At 33.4% G+C, this 20,486-nt stretch overlaps 3 protein-coding genes and 1 long non-coding RNA gene across 5 annotated transcripts; 2 read left to right on the forward strand and 2 right to left on the reverse strand.

Annotated features, from left to right (window-relative positions):
* Window positions 1-400: 400 nt before the first annotated feature.
* LOC146910563 (uncharacterized) lies at window positions 401-2,345 on the reverse strand. The gene is made up of 3 exons (XM_085727201.1): window positions 2,003-2,345; window positions 1,733-1,862; window positions 401-1,141 (listed from the first exon to the last, which is right to left on the reverse strand). Exons 1-3 carry the CDS (start codon window positions 2,136-2,138, stop codon window positions 544-546), a joined length of 864 nt encoding a protein of 287 aa, XP_085583327.1. The 5' UTR covers window positions 2,139-2,345; the 3' UTR covers window positions 401-543.
* A 2,484-nt stretch (window positions 2,346-4,829) lies between these two features.
* Window positions 4,830-7,644, forward strand: LOC146910564 (S-adenosylmethionine synthase 3). The gene is made up of 2 exons (XM_085722853.1): window positions 4,830-4,930; window positions 5,927-7,644. Exon 2 carries the CDS (start codon window positions 5,929-5,931, stop codon window positions 7,099-7,101), a length of 1,173 nt encoding a protein of 390 aa, XP_085578979.1. The 5' UTR covers window positions 4,830-4,930; window positions 5,927-5,928; the 3' UTR covers window positions 7,102-7,644.
* Window positions 7,564-9,210, reverse strand: LOC146910565 (Thioredoxin superfamily protein). Its single transcript, XM_085722854.1, has 3 exons — window positions 8,975-9,210; window positions 8,857-8,882; window positions 7,564-7,915 (listed from the first exon to the last, which is right to left on the reverse strand). The coding sequence occupies exons 1-3, from the start codon at window positions 9,113-9,115 to the stop codon at window positions 7,696-7,698; spliced, it is 387 nt and encodes a 128-aa protein (XP_085578980.1). The 5' UTR covers window positions 9,116-9,210; the 3' UTR covers window positions 7,564-7,695.
* A 9,455-nt stretch (window positions 9,211-18,665) lies between these two features.
* Window positions 18,666-19,257, forward strand: LOC146910566 (uncharacterized). 2 transcript variants are annotated; one of them, XR_015020315.1, is made up of 3 exons: window positions 18,666-18,780; window positions 18,874-18,956; window positions 19,032-19,257. It is a non-coding gene; the product is annotated as an uncharacterized LOC146910566 (long non-coding RNA). The 2 variants fall into 2 exon arrangements; XR_015020314.1 differs by lacking the exon at window positions 18,666-18,780 and having other exon boundaries at window positions 18,787-18,956.
* Window positions 19,258-20,486: the final 1,229 nt, after the last annotated feature.

Here is a 20,486-nt window from a genome sequence, read left to right on the forward strand (position 1 = left end):
GGTTTCTTCCTTTTTCCTCTTTTCTTACTTATTTTTTTTAGGGTTAATGGTGTTTTACCCCCCTGTAATATAGGTCATTTCCAGGTTTACCGCCTGTAAAATATTTTTTTTTGATTTACCCCCTGTAAAAGTTTTTTTTCCAGAATACCCCCTTAATAGGTCATACAAAAACCAAAATTTTTGTAAAAAAAATAAAATAAAAATACATTTTTGTATGGCCTATTAGAGGGGTATTCTGAAAAAAATTATTTTACAAGGGGGTAAATCAAAAAAAATATTTTAAAGGGGGTAAACCCGAAAATGACCTATATTATAGGGGTAAAACACTATTAACCCTTTTTTTTATGACATTTATATGGTTTAAATGTAATTGCAAAAGAGGAAACATCTAAAATGTATATGAAACAAAGAAAGTGGTTCTATTCATTCAATACATAAAAACCAATATCACAAAGGCACAAACTATGTCTAATTTTAACTCTTGTTCATTTTAGTCACATAGTCAGCATCATCCATCACAACTTCATGACTTTTTCCTGTCTTTTAGTCAACAAACAAAAAGTTGTTGCAACTACTAGTAGATGCAGTAGTGTTTATTAGCTGTTTAATTTCATCTATATCATAATCCAATGGATTTTCTCCCCATAATCCATTAACACTACCAGCATTAGAGAACATTAACTTCTCACTATCTTCCACCTCACTGTAGATGTAATCAACAGAATCAATATTATTCTGCTCTACAAAAGTTGCATCACCATTTCCTTCAACAAGCTCTTGATCTATGACATGGCTGATTTGGTTTTTGCTATTACTCTTAGTGGGACTAATGAAACTTTCTTGTGCTGCAGAAGTAGAAGAATTTCCACTCAAAAGACTTGATGATGTAGATGAGTAGGAGATTGAACCTGTACTGAAAGATCCATTAGAGTGATCATCGTATGAGTTGTCTGTGAATGATAATGATGGAGATGATTTTGTTGAGTTTTGAAGGATGGATAAAAGGGTAACTTGTTGAGGTTTCATCTCCGCGGAATGAGAATGATTCATGGCCATAATCTTTTTCTTAAGCTTGGTGTTCCAGTAGTTCTTTACATCATTGTCAGTTCTGCCTTTTAACTTAGATGCTATTATTGACCACCTGCACTTTGTGAAAATTTTGAAACATTACCAATAATGTAAGTTTTAACATTACCACTCAAGATCAAGATCTTAATTTGAAATGCATGAGGTGATGAGAAAATCTAAAAGAACAAAATACATAGTATATTGAACGAAAAATAGATTGTTTGCATTTACGCAGTTGTGAATATGGACCGTTTGATCTTGATCAGAGATCAGACCGCATTCTTTTGAATATGGATCGTCCAATCTGAGAGGAGATTCCACATTTCGGTTTACTCCCTCGTGTCTTAAATATAAGTAAAAAGATATATGTATTTGGTCTAATTGTAGACTAGTTTGGTAAATTTAGAATACTAGCAGTTTGAGATCGCGTGATTGCAGAGAATCTCTTTTATCTCGGACTCCAGAGAATCTGAATCCAAACTGGCACTTCACTTAAACTAGTTTATAATAAAAGTGGAAAATAAAACTTTCCAATACTTCTTGGTGCATGATCTTATTTTTCTCTTCAATTGGAAATTAACTATATTGTTTTCATCCTTCATGGAAGCATAAAAAATGGTAGAAATGAAATTTGAGATGAGAATTAAGTGAAAAAGAAGACTACCTGCTTCCAATGCTAGCAAAGAGGGTGCATATTATTTTATCTTCAGAGTCAGAGAACTCTCCATGCTTAATGTTTGGTCTGAGATAGTTAAGCCATCGAAGTCTACAACTCTTGCCACACCTTGTCAAACCTGAGTGGAAAAATAATCACAATCAGAAAAACATGACAAAGGAACAAAAAGTAAATATCCATTCATATATATCATATCATAAGCATCTTGAAGAGTATAGTACTATATATATTATATGATTGGTGATTGCATGTACTAACCAACTTTTTTTGGCAGAGTAATCCAGTTTCCTCCAGTTCCATGTTTCTCTATGTACTCCTTTAGTTTTGCATCTTCTTCAGGAGACCATGGACCTTTCTTTACATTAGCTTTGTCACAGCAAGGAGATCTTCCCATATTTTTCTCTCTTCCTCTTTTAATCTGCAGAGAGAGAGAGAGTTTGAGGAAGGTATATAAACTATAGAGGTCAAGATGGATGGTTGAATAGATTTTTATTCACATTCACAGAAGAAACAGCAGAAGTCAAAGGGAACAGCCTGTGTAACTTCAATTGTCTTATTATCAATTTTCAAAACCAAATAATTGATTACCTTGCAGAAGCTTCCATTACTATATAAACTCTGTCCATTATATTACTATTAATAGCCACCATAAAAGTTGTCACATAATTGAGCATGTTTGTTTTAAATTTTTTAAAAATCATTTTTGATACAAATAATGTAGAGATTATTCTTTAGAAACTTAAAAAAAAAAAAAAAAATAATAAGTCATGGTTTTTTTTTTAGACAAAAAAACATAAGTCATGGTTGAAAAGCATTCAAGTAGAAAATTATGCATGTTAGAATAAATTTTCATTAATATGTTTGAAAAAGCATATACCCCATAAATTATTATTTTCTCTCTCTTCTATTATAAAAATGAACTTTTTTCAAAATCTTATTAAAATAGTTTCATTTTCAAAATAAAAATCATTTTTAACAAAATAATTTTTTTAAAAAAAGCTTACACACAAGCATAACTAAACCATCAAGAGTGTAACAAAAAAAAAAAAAAAACATCAAGAGTATAAAAAATTGGTCTCCTATCACAACCCAATTCGTTCCATCAAGAATTTATGCCATGTATGAATTCATAGCAATATGCGGATTTTAACACGTATTTTTTTGTTTGTAAAAAAAAAAATGTCTTTTTATCACTTGATCAACCCTTAAATTTCTAATGTTTTTAACTCTAGCATGAGACATCAACATGTTATATTCTTGTTTAATTTGCAAACAAAAAAAAAATGGAACAAGTTAATTGGCAAATATTGAAGACAGTGTCGTTTGAAATAAGATATTGAGTAAGAAAGAGAGAAAAATTTCTATCAATGAGAAACTGAAATTTCTCTATTATTGAATTTAGATCTGAGTATAATCATATTCATATATTTATTATAGCAACTAAGGATTGAAATACAAGTTGTAGATCTAACCTAAAATGTTTTCTATTTTATATAAGTTTGCTCGACAAAAGGTAATCCAATTCAAATTTTAAGACATGTTTAAGTTAAATGTGGATTATTAGCTAACTATAGTTGGTACTAGTGCATAGTGACAATTATGTCAACTAAGCTAATTGACTATAATCTTCAGATCTCTGCTAAGTCAGAACAATAGGAGCATTGGATTGGATTTCGAAATTGAAATTCATAAAGGCTTTTTTTCTGTTTCTTTTTTAAGGTGTAATTCATAGAATTGTTTCTCTCTTTAAATAAAACGGTCCCAAGCTACAACATCATCGTAACAGTAGAGAATGCAGGTCCGGACTGGTACTCTATCACATTAAGATATTATCGCTAGGCTCAAATTTCTCTCAAGCCAGTCATTTTTTACTCAACTTAAGACGGTAATTAAGAGTTATAATATTAATTATTTTTTTTTAAAGAGAGATATAAAGCATATATTATGCTTTATATATATATATATATATATATATATATATATATATATATATATATATATATATAGAGAGAGAGAGAGAGAGAGAGAGAGAGAGAGATAGTTCATGAACCTAACGTGTCGAACTATACATAACTAAAGTTTGACTCATTTGGTTCATGAAATAAGTTCAATAAATTAATTACTGATTCAAGTCTCGAACTATTTTCAAGCACCACTAATATGATTCATATGTTTGAAAAAAGTCATCATTGGATTGATCGGAAGAGAAGTCACCATAAATATGATTTATATGTAGAAAAAGAGTCACCACCAAAATGATTGTCGGTAGGAAGAGAAGTTACCATAATAGAATGTAGACATTTGTTCATCGAAACCATACACCAAGACCATATTCAAAACCAATGTGTTGAGGCGACACTTAAAGGTGATGCACATGAGATGGATGTCTACAATGGTCTTGAGAGCATAGTTAATTTTGAGGAGGCAGGCTTAGTGGTGTGGTTGGTTGTTAGAAAGGTCGACGAAGTTGACAATGACATGCAATGGAATGTGGCCAAACAAAATTTAAAAATTGATAGATGGTGTTGTTGGCAGCAATGCAGCTACCAACAACACTAAAGCTCAAAGAGAGATCACAAAATCAGAACTTAAGATTGTAGATTTGTGTGAATGGTTGTATGACTAGAACATAAAATCAATTACAGATAATAATAGAATTAATTATAATCAATGTTAATTAAACATAATTGATATGAGATACAAGTCAATGATAATACTTGATTTTTACACGTACTACTCTCATTATATTTCGTCCGTTCTTATTTATAATAAATATTTGACTTTTTTGATTCATTGCATAAATAATATATTTAGTTCCTTCAAAAAAAATAATAATATATTTAGTCTATATTCTAGATATGATACATCAATTATTTAATAAATCTAAAATATCGATTTTTTTTATAAATAGGACAGGGAGTACAAATCACGTTAGAGTAATTAATTAACCCAAATCGAATGAAATAATGGATGCACATTTATGAAAGCAAATAACTGAAGAGCGGGTCATTCGTCAAAATCTGTTTCTCTGAATCCCATATACGTTTATCTATATATAGAACCCGCTACCTTTCTATTTCCCTTCCTCTTTCTCACATTTTCTGTTATATCGCTTGTCGCTCTTCTTCTTCTTCTTCTTCTTCTTCTTCTTCTTCTTCTACCTTCTCACTCCAACCACCACATTTGGTACGTAACTCTCCTCTTTTACCTTTTCTAGTTATCATCAGATCTTGGTTCCCAAATCTAAAATGCCATGTTTTTTTTTTTTTTTTGCATCATTGTTTCAGATCTAGCCTCATGCTATCTACTTTATGAATAACTGAACATGTTTCTCTGCTTCTTTCTTGGTTCGTTAGTAATACATATACTGCATTATTGCCTTGTTTGCTGTAAAACTAGTTGATCTATATTGTAGAATTATTTGTTTATTCTTTGTTTTGTCGTGAAATTTCATGTACTTGTGATTCTTTTGTTGTATTGTTCGGTGAAGTAATTGATTCATAAAATGTCGATTCTATATGAATGATAATAGAAACATTAGCATTATGGTTTTAGATTTACTTGGCAAAGTAACCAAAAATAGTTTTTGCATATTTGATAATTGAACGTTAAGGTATGGATCTGCCAATAGTCACGGAAACATTATTTTCTTCCAGATCTGCCAATATGAATGATAATTGAAACATTGGCAATGTGGTTTTACATTTATTTGCCAAAGCAACTAGAAGTAGCTTTTGTGTATAGGATTTCCCACAATCTTAACACTTCTTTTTTATCTCATTCACCATCATAAACATTCAGCTGTGGATCTGTCAATTGTCAAACTCTTTTTGGTTTCCAGATCTACATTCCAGGAAAAAAACCGTATAAATCATCGTTCCTTATCATCAACTCCACATACACCTTTTTTCCTTATCATTATAACTTTTGCGTGACATTATTGTAGCTGATTGTGATTAATAACAATAACAATGACAGCATTTTATGTACTTTTGAGAGGATCCAAACTCCTTTCTAACGTATTGATATGAGTCAATTAAAATCTACAGCAGCAGTAACGAAAATTGAATAAATGTTGTTTTATTAATTTATATAATAGTACTTGTTATAAAATCAAGATTGTTAGCTTCATATTACAAGAAAACTTACCATGCCTTGTTTTTCTTCCTTCTTTTAAAACAGAGATGGAAACTTTCCTCTTCACCTCAGAATCTGTCAACGAAGGTCACCCCGACAAGCTGTGTGATCAGGTTTCAGATGCCATCCTTGATGCATGTTTGCAGCAAGACCCAGAAAGTAAGGTTGCATGTGAGACATGTACAAAGACTAACATGGTTATGGTCTTTGGTGAGATAACAACCAAGGCTACTGTGAACTATGAGAAAATAGTTCGAGACACTTGCAGAGGAATTGGATTCGTATCAGCTGATGTTGGTCTTGATGCTGATAACTGCAAAGTTCTTGTCAACATTGAGCAACAGAGTCCTGATATCGCTCAAGGAGTTCATGGTCACTTGACCAAAAAACCAGAGGAAATTGGTGCTGGTGACCAAGGTCACATGTTTGGCTATGCCACAGATGAAACACCTGAGTTAATGCCACTTACTCATGTGCTTGCTACTAAACTCGGTGCAAAGCTCACTGAAGTTAGAAAGAACAAAACATGCGCATGGCTTAGGCCTGATGGTAAAACCCAAGTTACTGTTGAGTACCAGAATGATAACGGAGCCATGGTCCCAATCCGTGTGCACACTGTCCTCATCTCAACTCAGCACGATGAAACTGTCACAAATGAAAAAATTGCTGCAGATTTAAAAGAGCATGTGATTAAACCTGTTATCCCAGCAAAATACCTTGATGACAAGACTATCTTCCATCTCAATCCATCTGGTCGGTTTGTTATTGGTGGACCTCATGGAGATGCAGGACTCACTGGTAGGAAGATCATTATTGACACCTATGGTGGCTGGGGTGCTCATGGAGGAGGTGCCTTCTCTGGCAAGGACCCAACCAAGGTCGATAGAAGTGGGGCATATATTGTTAGGCAAGCAGCCAAAAGTGTGGTAGCTTCAGGGCTTGCAAGACGTTGCATTGTGCAGGTTTCTTATGCAATTGGAGTCCCAGAGCCACTTTCTGTATTTGTTGACACATACAAAACAGGAAAAATTCCAGACAAGGACATCTTGGTTCTTATTAAAGAGCATTTTGACTTCAGGCCAGGAATGATTTCCAATAATCTTGACCTCAAAAGAGGTGGCAACTTCAGGTACCAAAAGACTGCTGCATATGGCCATTTTGGACGGGATGATCCTGATTTCACCTGGGAGACTGTCAAGATACTCAAGCCAAAGGCTTGAGTTTGCAAGCTACCATGGCATTTCTAGTGGTGGTGGTTATCATCAGATTTTGGGTGAAATGAAAATAAAGGAGCTTCAATGCCTATATACATCTCTTGTTGAAGATACACTTCGGGGATTGGATGTGGAAAGGAAACAGAGATGATGATGTCTTTTTTTTTGAAGAAGAGAGATGATGATGTCTTAGTTGGGCACGTTAGCTCAATAGGGGCATGTAGCATTAGCTACCTTGTTTGTTTTTTATTTTACCACTTCTTTTAAATTTCATTATTAAGTTATAGGTTGTATTTTCCTGTCACTCCATTGATAGTTTTGCAACCAAACTTGTGTTATTGGTGTAAACTTAGATGTTATTGATTTGATATTTATTATTTCCCCATTGGAGTTAATTTATGAAATTGTTTACAATCCCTTCAAAAAAAAATGAAATGAAATTGTTAACAAGTTTTCCTACGTCAGTAGTTTCCAATGGAGTCATTCAATAATTAGGATTCAACATGAAATACATTGAAATGTTAATGATAGGAGATTGCCAAATCGCAATGTTACACCAATTAGGAAATTGCAAACATAATGTCTAAATCTAACATGTCTTCAGGAGTGCAACCACAAGCGATCATGCAGCCTCTCTTCTCCGGTACCATACATCTCATCGACCTTTTCACCATTTCGGAAAAACTGGAAGGTTGGAGTGTATCGAATCTGTTGAGTTGTTTCCGGACATTCATCAATATCTGCATATATAAATGAAAGCTTTGGGAATTTGTTGCTCAGTCTACAGAATGCAGGCAGAATTTTACTGCAAACGCCACACCTGAAAAAATAGGGAAAATAATATCAGTTATACTGTCAACAATGTGTCTTTTTTTTTTTTTTTTTTGAAGGAACTGTCAACAATTTGTCTTAAAATTGATATAATTAACACGTTACAACACTATAATTGAATTTTTTTTTACCCTATTGGATGGAGGAAATGGGATATGGATTCCCGGCAGCTTTAATATATGTCGCTCTCTCTACCACATCATCCAACGGTAACGATAGATATTAATAGAAAAAAATAAAATTTACAATCTGAGAAAAAAAAATTGCGGCTTGTGTGACCTCTTTTATCGTGTTCATAAGCCTTCGTCATTTCTTGTTTATACTCTTTAACACTCAGGTAGGCAAATGGTAGTATTATTATTAGCAAAACATGAGTTTATCTACATTTGCACAGATAAACATTCATTTCTCTGTAGTGAGAAGGGGATCAATTATTTCAATCTAATCTCCTATTATAAAACTCTGCAAAGAAATAGCCAACTCAAACTTAAACCCTGAAAAATTTAAGCTGATTCTTCACCGCTACTGCTCAGACACCTCGTAAGTAAATTCATAGAGTAAGAAGAAAGCTACTCCTATGTTAGAAAATTTCTTTCTTTTACTTTTTATTTAAGATTAAAGTCGTTGATTTAGTTCAATGGTTGTAGTTAATGTGACAGATCGTGCGGTACAGCTTTAGCTGCAAAAGGATCCATACTCAACAAAATGGAAGACAATAAAGTGATGCTAATTTAATCGTAGTACACCACAAAATTTGTCCCTAACTTTGTAGAGCCACCGAGAATATGAAGATTTCAAAAACATTATCAAACATTACTTGGGTTCAGACATTTTAGTGGAGTGACGTATTCTAAGAGTTCTAACATCAAACACCTGGAGTGCGTTCAGTTGAAACAAAGTCAATAATTTGAGATAGAAGTAGTAACATACCATGAAGCGCCATAATTGATGACAGCCTGCAAACAATTTTCAAACACGAGAGTTAAATACAAGTCTACGAGAAATCGTATAAAAAAAATAAAAAAGTGTAGTAAGAATGGTTGGTTACGGGAGTTTTGGAGGATTTGATGTTTGTGATGATTTGTGTGAAATCATCATCGGAGGAAGCGGATTTCAAGTTAGAGTGACGGTTGATGGGTAAAACTAAGCCACTTCCTTCCAACCCTTTCTTTGTGTTCCCTTCTTCCATATCAAAATGGTGAAACGGAATTGAAAAACACGTTCAGATAAAGGTGTTACAATGTTAAGATGAAAAACAAGAATATTATTAGACTTCTAGAACGCGCTTAACACGTTGATGTTTCGGTTTTCAGTTTTTATATGTAAATTGATTAAAAAAAAAAAAACCTACAAAAATGATATTAAAATAATAACGATGATGAAATTAAGTTCAGAGACGACAAAAATAATTTTTCCTTTTTTTATTAAATATGATAATGGTATTCGTTGAATGAGAGAGAACAATTAATTCATTTTAACAACATTTAAAATTATAATCGTTGATACATGAAATAAGTTAGTGGTATATGTATTTTTTATCTTTTATGAGATCCAATTGAGCATTGCCGTTCACACATGTGTTTTGGCTGAGAAACACGAGTAAAATACTTAAATGCTCCCTCGACAGTTAACTGCCGAGTAATTCAAAATCCGGCTGCAGTTAACTGCCGAGGAATTCCTCGGTAGTTAACTGTCGAGGAATACTGAACATAAACAGAAGCAAAAACGAAAGAGAAGCAGTTTCCCAGTTTCCTTCTTTTTCTTCAAACACATCCCAAATTCTCTCTAAATTACATTTTCACGAATTGCAAGCCAATCATCCCCACATCATCACAAGTAAGTACCATTAATCATTGCAATGTTAATGTTAGTTTGTTTAGGTTTATTTTTTTAAAAAATAGAGTAGTTTGCATGTGGTTAGGGTTGATTTTAAAATTGACAATTTGATGATTGCATGTGTAGTTTATGAGTTGATAAATGAATGTAGTTGTTGTCTATGTTGTTTAAATGATAATGTGGCTTTGAATGGTGGCAAATGAACACAATTTGAATATGTTTTATACTTTGCACACAAAGTGTTTGATCAAATGCCTCAATGAAAATTATATTGATTATTTAGTTAGTTTAGGTTATGGAAATGATAGAAGTGATGTTAATTATAGTTTGATTAAGTGTATATTGATTTTTTTAGTGTATTTAGGTTATGATGTAAATGATTAAGTGTATAGAAATGATTAAGTTATGATGGAAATGATGGACATAATGATGATTGTATGAATGATTTTATTGTAAGTGTATAGAAATGATTAGTTTAGGTTATTGATTTTATTGTAATGATGATTGTATGAGTGATTTTAGGTTATGGAAATGATGGTCATTGTTGTTAATGTTAATGTTAATGATTAAGTTATGATTAGTGTGTTTAATGTGTTTGATTAAGTTATGGAAAATGATGTTAATTTATTAAAAATTTGTGTAGATATGGCCGATCAGGACCCCATTGATCCATCTAAGATGATTGGTGGTAGGCGTGCGATGACTCAAAGCCACCGGAAGGAGAGGCAAAGGGGGCACATCCCAAAGAGGGGAAGAGGTCGGAGGGCGGATGGTTCAGGGACTTCTCAGGCATCTGAGGCTTCTCAGGCACAGCCTGAAGAGTCGTAGGTGGTTGACCCGACCCAGGAGGTGGAGTACCTGAATTATCAGGATCACCATGATGTCACTGATGGTGGGTATGACGAGCAGTATATGCCAGAGCAACCGCATATGCCAGGGGAGCCAGACGATGATGAAATTGCAGCAGCCGCTGCCCCGGAGGTGTTACCTAAGGACCCTCCCTTTCCTGGAGGACCACAAAACCTATCTCTGCTTCACTCTTATGCCAATCATGTGGCATTGCCGCTTTGGTATAATTCACAGAACGTAAGTATAATTTTTTAAATGTTCTTTCTTTAAGTTTAATTATGTGTGTGTTTGTTTAATTATTATATCAACTTTTATATGTGTTTTTTTTAATTCTTTTCTTTATGTTTAATTATTTTCTTTATTTTTTCTTTCTTGATTTAAATTGTTTTTGTTATATGTTTTCTTTATATGTTTTCTTTATATGTGATTTTCTTTATATGTTTTCTTTATTTTTATTATAGCATTTGTTAAGTTTTATATTTATTAGTTAAATGTTTACATTGTTTAAACTATGTTTATTTTTCTATTTTTTCAGTGCCGCAAGAAGCGTAATGTAAAACCAATTAATCATGGCCCTAAGATTTTGAGTCTCGGACGTCCAAACGACAATCAGAGATGGTTTTTGGATCCGCTTAGGGAGAGTGGCATACATGACTTGGTTTTCTTGGGCTACGCCACTGTGCCTCATGCTTTGTTGATGAGTGTATGCGAGAGGTGGCATCCCGAGACCAGCACTTTTCACATGCCCATGGGGGAGATGGCTGTGACTTTGGATGATGTCGCATGTCTTATGCATGTCCTGATTGAAGGGCGGATGTTGGGCCACCGAAAGAAGATGTTGAGAGAAGAGGGAGAGGCACTACTGATGAGGCACTTGGGTGCGTCGAAGAGGGAGGCAGAGAAAATCTACAATAGAGTATGGTGGTTACATTAGTTATCCAAAGCTGAGGGAATTATATACGACGCACCTTGGTAAAGCTAACATTTTGGCGGATACAGAAGATCCAGAGGAGCTGGAGGAGTTGGGGAGGGTTAGGACTTATTGTGTGAAGTTCTACCTTCTCTACTTGGTTGGATGCTTGTTGTTTGGGGATAGAAGCAACAAACGCATCGAGTTGATCTATTTGACGACTATAGAGGACGACTACGCGGGGATGCGTACTTATTCGTGGGGAGGGATGAAACTTGCATACCTGTACAATGAGTTAGCTGAGGCCTGTTTTCTCGGAGACAGGCAACTTGGGGGAAGCGTGACACTGCTCACTGTAAGAAAAATTAAATTTAAATTTTATTTTTTTTGTTAACTTTAATTTTTTTTGTTAACTATTATTTTTTTTGTTATATATTTTCCGTGCGCAATTATTTATAAATATGATTTGTATGGTTTGTGCAGGCATGGTTTTTGGCACACTTTCCTAGGTTTTATACTGTTGATCCAAACCCGGACTACATTGAAAATTTACCGGTTGCGGTGAGGTGGACTCTTCAGAAGGGTCATGGAGAGGGGGCCACGTATTGGTCATTGCTTGATCGTATTACGTTTGATGACGTATGATGGAGGTCGTACGAAGAGCACAAGGAGTTTCAGGCTTTCGAGGAGGTATTCTGGTATTCAGGCTGGATTATGTGCGGTGATCGTAGGGTGTACTGTCACTTGCCCGAGAGGGTTTTGAGGCAGTACAGATACGCCCAAACCGTCCCTAGACATCTGTCTGAGATTGTACAGCTGTCACTGACTGAGATTGTGCAGGCCTTCGTCGACTTCCGCCCTCGCACGCTTAAGGCGGCCGATTGGGGTGAGCATGCAGGAGAGCAACCATGGCGTATGGCAGATGGCTATGTACGATGGTACACCGTTGTGTCTCACCCTCAGATTTTGCCACTTCTTCTGGGAGATATCCTGTGGCCTCCAAATGAGGAGCAGATCATTGCAGAGCAGTGGGAGCGGTAAGAGGCGAGAAGCTCGCCTGATACATATGACATGGTTAGCGGCGCTGTTGCCCATGCTGATGCGTTTTTGGGTCAGGAGGTGATGAGCATGACCCCTCAGCAGTTGTATGCGGCCTTGCATGATGTTAGGCAGTAGATCGCGCCGATCATTACCAGGAGGTGAGGCCAGAGGTCGAGGAGGAGGCACCAGCAGGATCCAGACCAATAGTAGGATTACTTGTAGTTGTTGTTTAGGGATTGTTGGTTTTAGGCTTTGTTAGTTTCATTTTCAAACTTTGGTGACTTTTGTTCGTATTTGGTTGAATTTATGTATTTTAAATGATGTTGGTACATTTTGATTTTATCTTGGTAATTTGCTATCGTGGTGCATTTTTGTTAATGTGAAAATATTTATTATTGTTGTTGATGTGAAAATATTGTTGTTGTGAAAATATTTATTTTTGTGATAATTTATTATTGTTGTTGATGTGAAAATATTGGAATAGGTTTGTGTGTTATGTGTTTTAAAACACATTACAGGTCCAGAAGCAAGTGCTTCTGCCATTTCTGGACTTCAGGACGCCTCGGTAGTTAACTGCCGAGGATTTTTTTGGTAGTTAAGTGCCGAGTATTTCCTCGGTAGTTAACTGCAGCCGGATATATTTTTCTTCGGCAGTTAACTGCAGAGGGGTATTTTGTTATTTTACTGGTGTTTTTCGGCCCTATAACATGTGTGAACAGCAATACTCGATCCAATTTGACTCTCCACGTAGTTTACCATTCAAGTAAAAATATAATGGGTTGTTTTTTTGGTTATGTGGATCAATGAAACCCACAAGGAACAAACCAACAAATAAATAGTAGAATTCTGCTCTTTACCCAACCAAAATTGTTCGTTCCCAACTGAAATTCTATAATGTTCCTGCATGAGTTAACGCACGTTGCGTGACTTAATTTACGTTGCGTGAGTTAACTCACGCTAGTGTAAATCTTGTTGTCTGCTGATTTATCAATAGCTGCGTGAGTTAACTCAGGTAAAGATTGACACTAGCATGAGTTAAGTCATCCAACGTGAATTAAGCTGTAACGCCCTCCTTTTTATTTAATTATTTTAATTAGTTTTAGAATATATTTATATGATTGGTATGATTTACATGATTTATGTGATATTTTCTTATGTTATATGTTGGTATTTACTAGCATAATATAATTGTTATTTGGTGTAGAAATATATTTGTTATTTGTTATAGATATATTTGTTATTTGGTGTAGAAATATATTTGTTATTTGTTATAGATATATTTGTTATTTGGTGTAGAAATATATTTGTTATTTGTTAGAGATATATTTGTTATTGGTGTATTATTATTATTAAGTGGGGGAGAGATATATTTAATTTAGAAATAAATAAGATTATGAGGAATAGAGTAGTTTTGAGGTGTAAGAGAAATAAGAAGGGGGTTAGAATAGAAAGAAGAATAAGTTGTTGGGCCAAAATAGATTTAGGAAGAGCGTTTAGTATTATAAATAGAGAAGCTTAGGTTAGAAAGAGTTTACCGGAAACCGCTTTTTGGAAAAGAGGAGAACAAGAAAGAAGAGAAAAGGAGAGAAAAGTCAAGAGAAGATGAGAAGACCTTAGGAAAGAAGAACGCTGCCGCTGATTCAGGAATTAATCTAAGGTGAGGGTGAGACTATCTTGCATTAATATTAAGTTGTTAAATCATTAGATTGCATCTAACAAGTTGGGGAGAGTTTGTGAGAATTTGAGAATTAGGGTTTTGAGAGAGTTTTGATGATTAGATGATGAAAACTTGTTGAATTGATGTAGAAATTGTATACAGTCCTTAGATAACCCATATGATGATTATTGGATGTAGTTTTGAGGTTAAAACCATGGAATTGGATGAGATGTTGGTGAGTTTAAGAATTAGGGTTTAATAATTGTAATAGGTTGTTAATAGATTTGAGAACCCTTTGAATTTGCATACAGTAAGTTGATGAATGATTAGTGTTCTAATGATAGGGTAATCATAGGGTAATGATTAGGGTCAAGTTTGGAGAGTATTGGATCGAATAAGAAGTGGAAAAGATTTCCCCAAAGCGAAATCGCAGCTGAATGCGATTTTGCTGTCAATGTGCAAAACGCGTTTTTATTGTCTCATTTTGACAAGTTTAAGTTCCGAACTGGGTTTAGGTGTAAACACAAAAGTTGTAGGTATGGATGTTAGCTTTCTAATTCCTTTGGTCTCACGTCAATAGGATTTATAGAGCTTGAGTTATGGTCAAATTACTGCACGTAGGTCACAGTGAATTTTTATGGACTTTCAGCACAACTTTTCCGAATTTAAAATAAAAACTGGTATTGATCGGTACAGAATTGGTCTTAGGCGTAAACATGAAAGTTTTAGATAATTTTGTTAGCTTTATAGTGGCTTTGGTTTGACGTGAAAATAATGTTTGGTCTTTGAGTTATGATTAAAATACTACAGGGAGGTCTTAGCGAAATTGTACGGTGACAACATTCTCTGTTTCATGTTTTTGCGTTTTGTTCATATGTTTCTGTTTTGAATTGATCTTTGTTCTAAACATGAAAGTTGTTGATATTTGTGATATCTTTCCAGTAGCTTTGGTTTGACATGAAAATATGTTGTGGATAATTTATTATGTTTTTACAAAGATACATAGTGAATTATTGTCGATGTTTAAATACGATGTTATATGAAGTTGTTTATGATTGATGAATATGATGTTTTAAGATGTTGTTTATTATCATTTGATATTGTTATATTATGATATGACATGAATTATTTATGTGATCCATATGTTGTCAAGATGTTAAGATGTTAAGACGTTAAGATGATAAGAGTTGTTAAGTCGTCGAGTCGTTATGAAGTCATCAAGTTGTTAAGATGTTATGTTGTCAAGATATAAAGATGTTAGGATGTCATAGATGTTCATAAAGCTTCTAAGACGTAAGATGTTGAGTCCATGCATACTCATTTAAAGATGAGGGCTCATGCCCTGGAGCTTTTGCTCAACTACGACGATGGAGCTTTTGCTCAACCACGACGATGGAGCTTTTTGCTCAACCACGACGATGGAGCTTTTGCTCAACCACGACGATGAGGGCTTATGCCCTAGGAGTATATTTATGCTCAACCACGATGATGAGGGCTTATGCCCTAAAATGGTACCACATGCATTTGCATTTTCATGATGATCAAAGATGGTTTAAGACGTTAAGAGTTGCATAGTTGAGTCTAGATGCATTGTCAGGTCAAGTTGTTAAGATGTCAAGTTATCGAGATGTTAAGATGTCAAGTTGATGAGCTATTAATGAAGTGCTTCATGAATGATTATGATGCTTAAGATGATGAATGATTATGATGTGTATGATGATTGATTACGAAGTTGCTTATGATGATTGATTATGAAGTTGTTTATGATAAGATGCTATGTGATTTATGATAAGATGCTATGTGATTTATGGTATGATGCTATGTGATTTATGATATGATGCTACATGTTTACTAATGATGATATGTGATGATGTATGTGATATTATTGATAATATAAGATGAAGTATATGACTAATATAGGAAGAATAGTGACACTAGTTAAGAAAGTTTAAGTTGTTAGATATGATTAATGAATTATAAGATGTTTAAGTTGTTGAATGTACTTTATATGATTTATATGCTTTATATTATTGTTTGAGAAATCTCACCCCTCTGCTTGGAAATGTTGCTCTTCGTATGGGTAACTTGCAGGTAACCAGGATTAGTTGCGGTCGTGAGTGGACTCCTCACAAGTGTGTCTTAGGTGCTCTGATACGTAACGGGATGGGATTATGTCTTTACTTTCTTTTCCTTACGTATTACTTTATGAATCTTTCAAGAATTGATGTTGAACTAAGTTTTATGAAACTTTATATTGAGGCCCTTGTGCCAAAGATTATTTAAGTTGTCAAACTATTCCGCTGCGAAGTTTTAAAGATTATGTTGTTATATTTTTGAAGGATAAATTATTATTCCATTTACGTTTTTTTAAGAAATGTGACATTCCGTTTTATGATGAAAAACTCTGATTTTATTTAAGAAATTTTTACGTTGGGAAAACGGGGTGTTACATAAGCCACGTACATTTAACTCACGCAGGGGTATTTTTAGAATTTCAGTTGGAAATGAGAAAAATGTATTGGGTAAAGAGCAAACAATATCATTGGTGATGTTATCGGGTCCCTCTATCTCCACTTATAATACTTTATGACACACTTTACATTAAAAAATGCAACATTATTTCTATAGATTCAACATTGGGGCAAAAAATCACTTTTCTTTGCGCCAAAAATCACAATTTTTAGGAGGAAAATATGGATTGTGACTAAAAGTTTTACCAGAGGAGGGTGGGAATATAACACACTAGCTTACTGGGGCTTACGACTCAACCTACGGTAAACCAGATTTGTTTTTTGTTAAACAGGATAGGCTAATGCTTTTTTACAAACCTATTTAGCTAAAAATGTCAGGTCACAAGCCATTGAAAAAGACTTTTAGACCTATCAGGTGAGCCTTTCTAAGTAAACATGAATAATTTTTTATTTCTACTATTATTATATTAAATTTTATAATTTATATTAAATTACAAATTTGTTAACTTTTTTAGTAACATGAACTTATTTGTCTACGTTAATTTTCGCATTTTTATTAACTAAAACTGAAATATGATATCATATATAGTCATATTCTCTAAAATGTTTTGTTATACATCCAAATGAAGTTTAATCTCATTGGTTTATTAGTACAATAGTCTATTTAAACATTGATGAGATTACTTATTTAAATAAGTTGATATAAAACATAGACTTTTAAACAGGCTAACATGCCCTATTAAACTTTCGAAATGCTAGATTCAGGTCGATGACATAATACAGGTCAGACTTAGGTCTTAAATTTTTTGACATATCGGACTTAAGTCTTGCAAATCCTAACTCGATCTACCTTATTCCCACATCTGGACAAGCAACATATTAAGTTTGAGGTTGTGATGACTCTATGTCATAATCAAATATTTCATGTCTTTTTAGAGTTTTTCATAAGAGTTTATTTGGTCTTGAATGATTTTGGCTAGGATATCGTATAGAGTTGAAATGTTTACAAATATTTTGAGAAGTTAAATATTACAATTAAATTCTCCTTAACCAGAACTCTTTGTGGTGTGTTTTGTCATTCCATATTAATTGAACATGTTTATCCATTGTCGATTGACGTAAGTGCTATTATGGATGTTATTGATGAGTCAAGATCCTCTTCATTTTAGATCTCCTCCATTTCTTTAATTTAGAGAGATAAAGACACAATAAAATTTTAAAATAATCAATGATGGTGAGATCCACTAGTCGGTAGGACCCACAATTTATATTTTGTGTGTATCTCTTTATAAATCGCAATCTCAATTTATTTTTATAAAAGGAGGGATCCTAGCAGAGGAGGGAAATGGTCAGCTCGAAAAGAAAAAACATTAAAATGCACATTACAACCGTCAACAAATTGCGAAGGGCACTTGGGCATCAAGCAATTTTAAGCAAATTTCAAACCTTATAAAAGCTAAAAGGCAGCAAACAGAAAGGGTTCAAACATTTTCACATAGAGGAAGAAGGGAACAAACTCAGCTTTTGGATACAAGATTGAAGGATGAAAATTTATCCAAAACTCTCTTGTTATGCTTGTTCTTACCATGAGTAGCAGAATCTCTCTAGATTAGGATGAAGATGAAAATCTATGTAATTCGTAATTCTATGCAATTAAGTTCATATGCTTATTCAATCAGCCTTTTGTTTAATGATTCTCAAACTCTGGCCTTATATGAATTGAAATTTAGCACAGTTTACTTTTGGAAAATAGGTAATTAAACACGATCAAGGATATTCTTCAAGCATATGACTGCAATAGGAATATAAATAAAATCGCTCACATGTAATTGTAAAAAAATTCACTTTTCTGTAAATTAATTACAAACCATATGGATACAAACTTTTTATTATTTACGCGATTTTTGATACACTTGCCAAATATCTATTATAAAAAATGACCTCTCATAATCTTCAAAATTTACATGTGAGATTTTTACCAAAGGTTGAGTGATCAATTGAATGACCTAAAAAGATACACACATTACACTGGTGTAACTAAGAGACACTTAACAATAATTCTTAATATATGAATGGCATCTTACAACTTTGTAAGTACTAAAAACTACTAAATTGAAGTTAACAATACTTGATTTTGTTACTTATAAAATGATCAGCTAATTTCTTGTTTGTTATATACAAAGGAGAAAAAATATGGCGGAAATTCACAAATTCGCTCATGCTTTGATTATCTTTCTTTCTCTAATTGTTCTTGTGACCAGCAACGGTAAGTTCTTTTTCGCATCTGTTTTAAATTTTCTTCTTTATAGTTATTCTCTTTAATTCTTATTTGACATCACAGATCCCGTGTTCTGCTTAACTAGCAAGGATTGTCAATGCCATAAATGTTTCGCTCACGAGGTTCCAAAGTGTATTTTGTTTATGTGTGCCTGCTACAGAATATGACCGCAAAATAATTAAGTTGAAAAATAGTTTTATGTATTTTCGAAGTGTATAATTTTCGTATAAGTCATGATGTTTGTACTTAAAGAATAAATTTAATGAATGCCTCAACATTGTTTGATTTAGACATATGTAAAATTATTGCTCCTGTTATGCACAAAATATATCAAAAACATTATATATTTTATTACTACATGTTTATACTAATATTTTTAAGCAAAGTTAAAATTACAAATGCATCATCATCATGATGTATTCGCATCCCAAATATGTTGGCACCCAAATAAATATAAAGAAAACAGAAATTTGGGTAGCCAAAAACTAAATCCAGACCATAGATAATAAATTATATGAAATGAAAATAAGGTAGCTCTAACAGTTGATGGTAAAAATTTGGGCCGTTAAAAAAAGAACTAAATTCTACAAAGAGTCATATTTTAATTGACTCAAAAAATTGCAAGTTTATCGGCACAAATATTCTCTTTTGTGTAAGTATGAGAGAATCTGAAATTTATAGAGATGATTTTGTATTACCACAACCCCCCAATTTAAATAAATAATTTTTTCAAAGTCGTGAAATAATCAAGTGAGTCAAAAGCTAATCAAATAGCCTTGATCTCCGAAAAATGACGCGACAGAAATGGCGACTTCACTGGGGAAAATAATTGTCTACTATCGTGTTGATGATATGAAGACAAATGAAAGGAAACAAAATCTTGAACAGACACTGGGAATTTTGAAATGTATTTGTAAACTGATGGTTTGTAGAAACTGACACTTGAAGTTAAATTTGATTGGTGACATCTCTGAGCCAGACACACTAAGGATGATACTTTTGTCATGACTAAATCTATGACAAACACCCGAAGTAATGAAAAAAGAGGTATTCTTTCATGGTCACAAGACCAAATCAATAGCGTTTGGACACACACACATAAAAAGATGGTTCTTAAAATATTTAATCATTTTTTTTTATCAATTTCCTCTTTACTATTAAAAAAATATTTCTTTTTGTGTGTGTGACCAAACACTTTTTATTTGGTCATGTGACCATATTAGAATTTCTCATGAAAAAAACAAAGATAGGCTCCAACTTGTTATACATGGCAGTTACCAAAAGTTAAGGAATTTGCATCACCAAGTTCTAAAGTGTTTCTCTTTATTATTCAAGCTTTGCACGCAAATGTCATTTTTCATCCAATGTTTATTCTTCACGTAACTATTTTTACAATTTTGTTCTTTGTTTGTTACCAATCAAATAACTTATTTTTTAAATAATTTGATAAAACTTTACAACTTCTATTATTTTAATTGACAAGAGCAAAAAGATGGAAATGTTAGTGCCCATTTAGAC

This window comes from Medicago sativa, chromosome 7, assembly GCF_051527215.1.
Source record: "Medicago sativa cultivar Bolivia chromosome 7, Bolivia_mono, whole genome shotgun sequence".
Classification (NCBI taxonomy): Eukaryota; Viridiplantae; Streptophyta; class Magnoliopsida; order Fabales; family Fabaceae; genus Medicago; species Medicago sativa.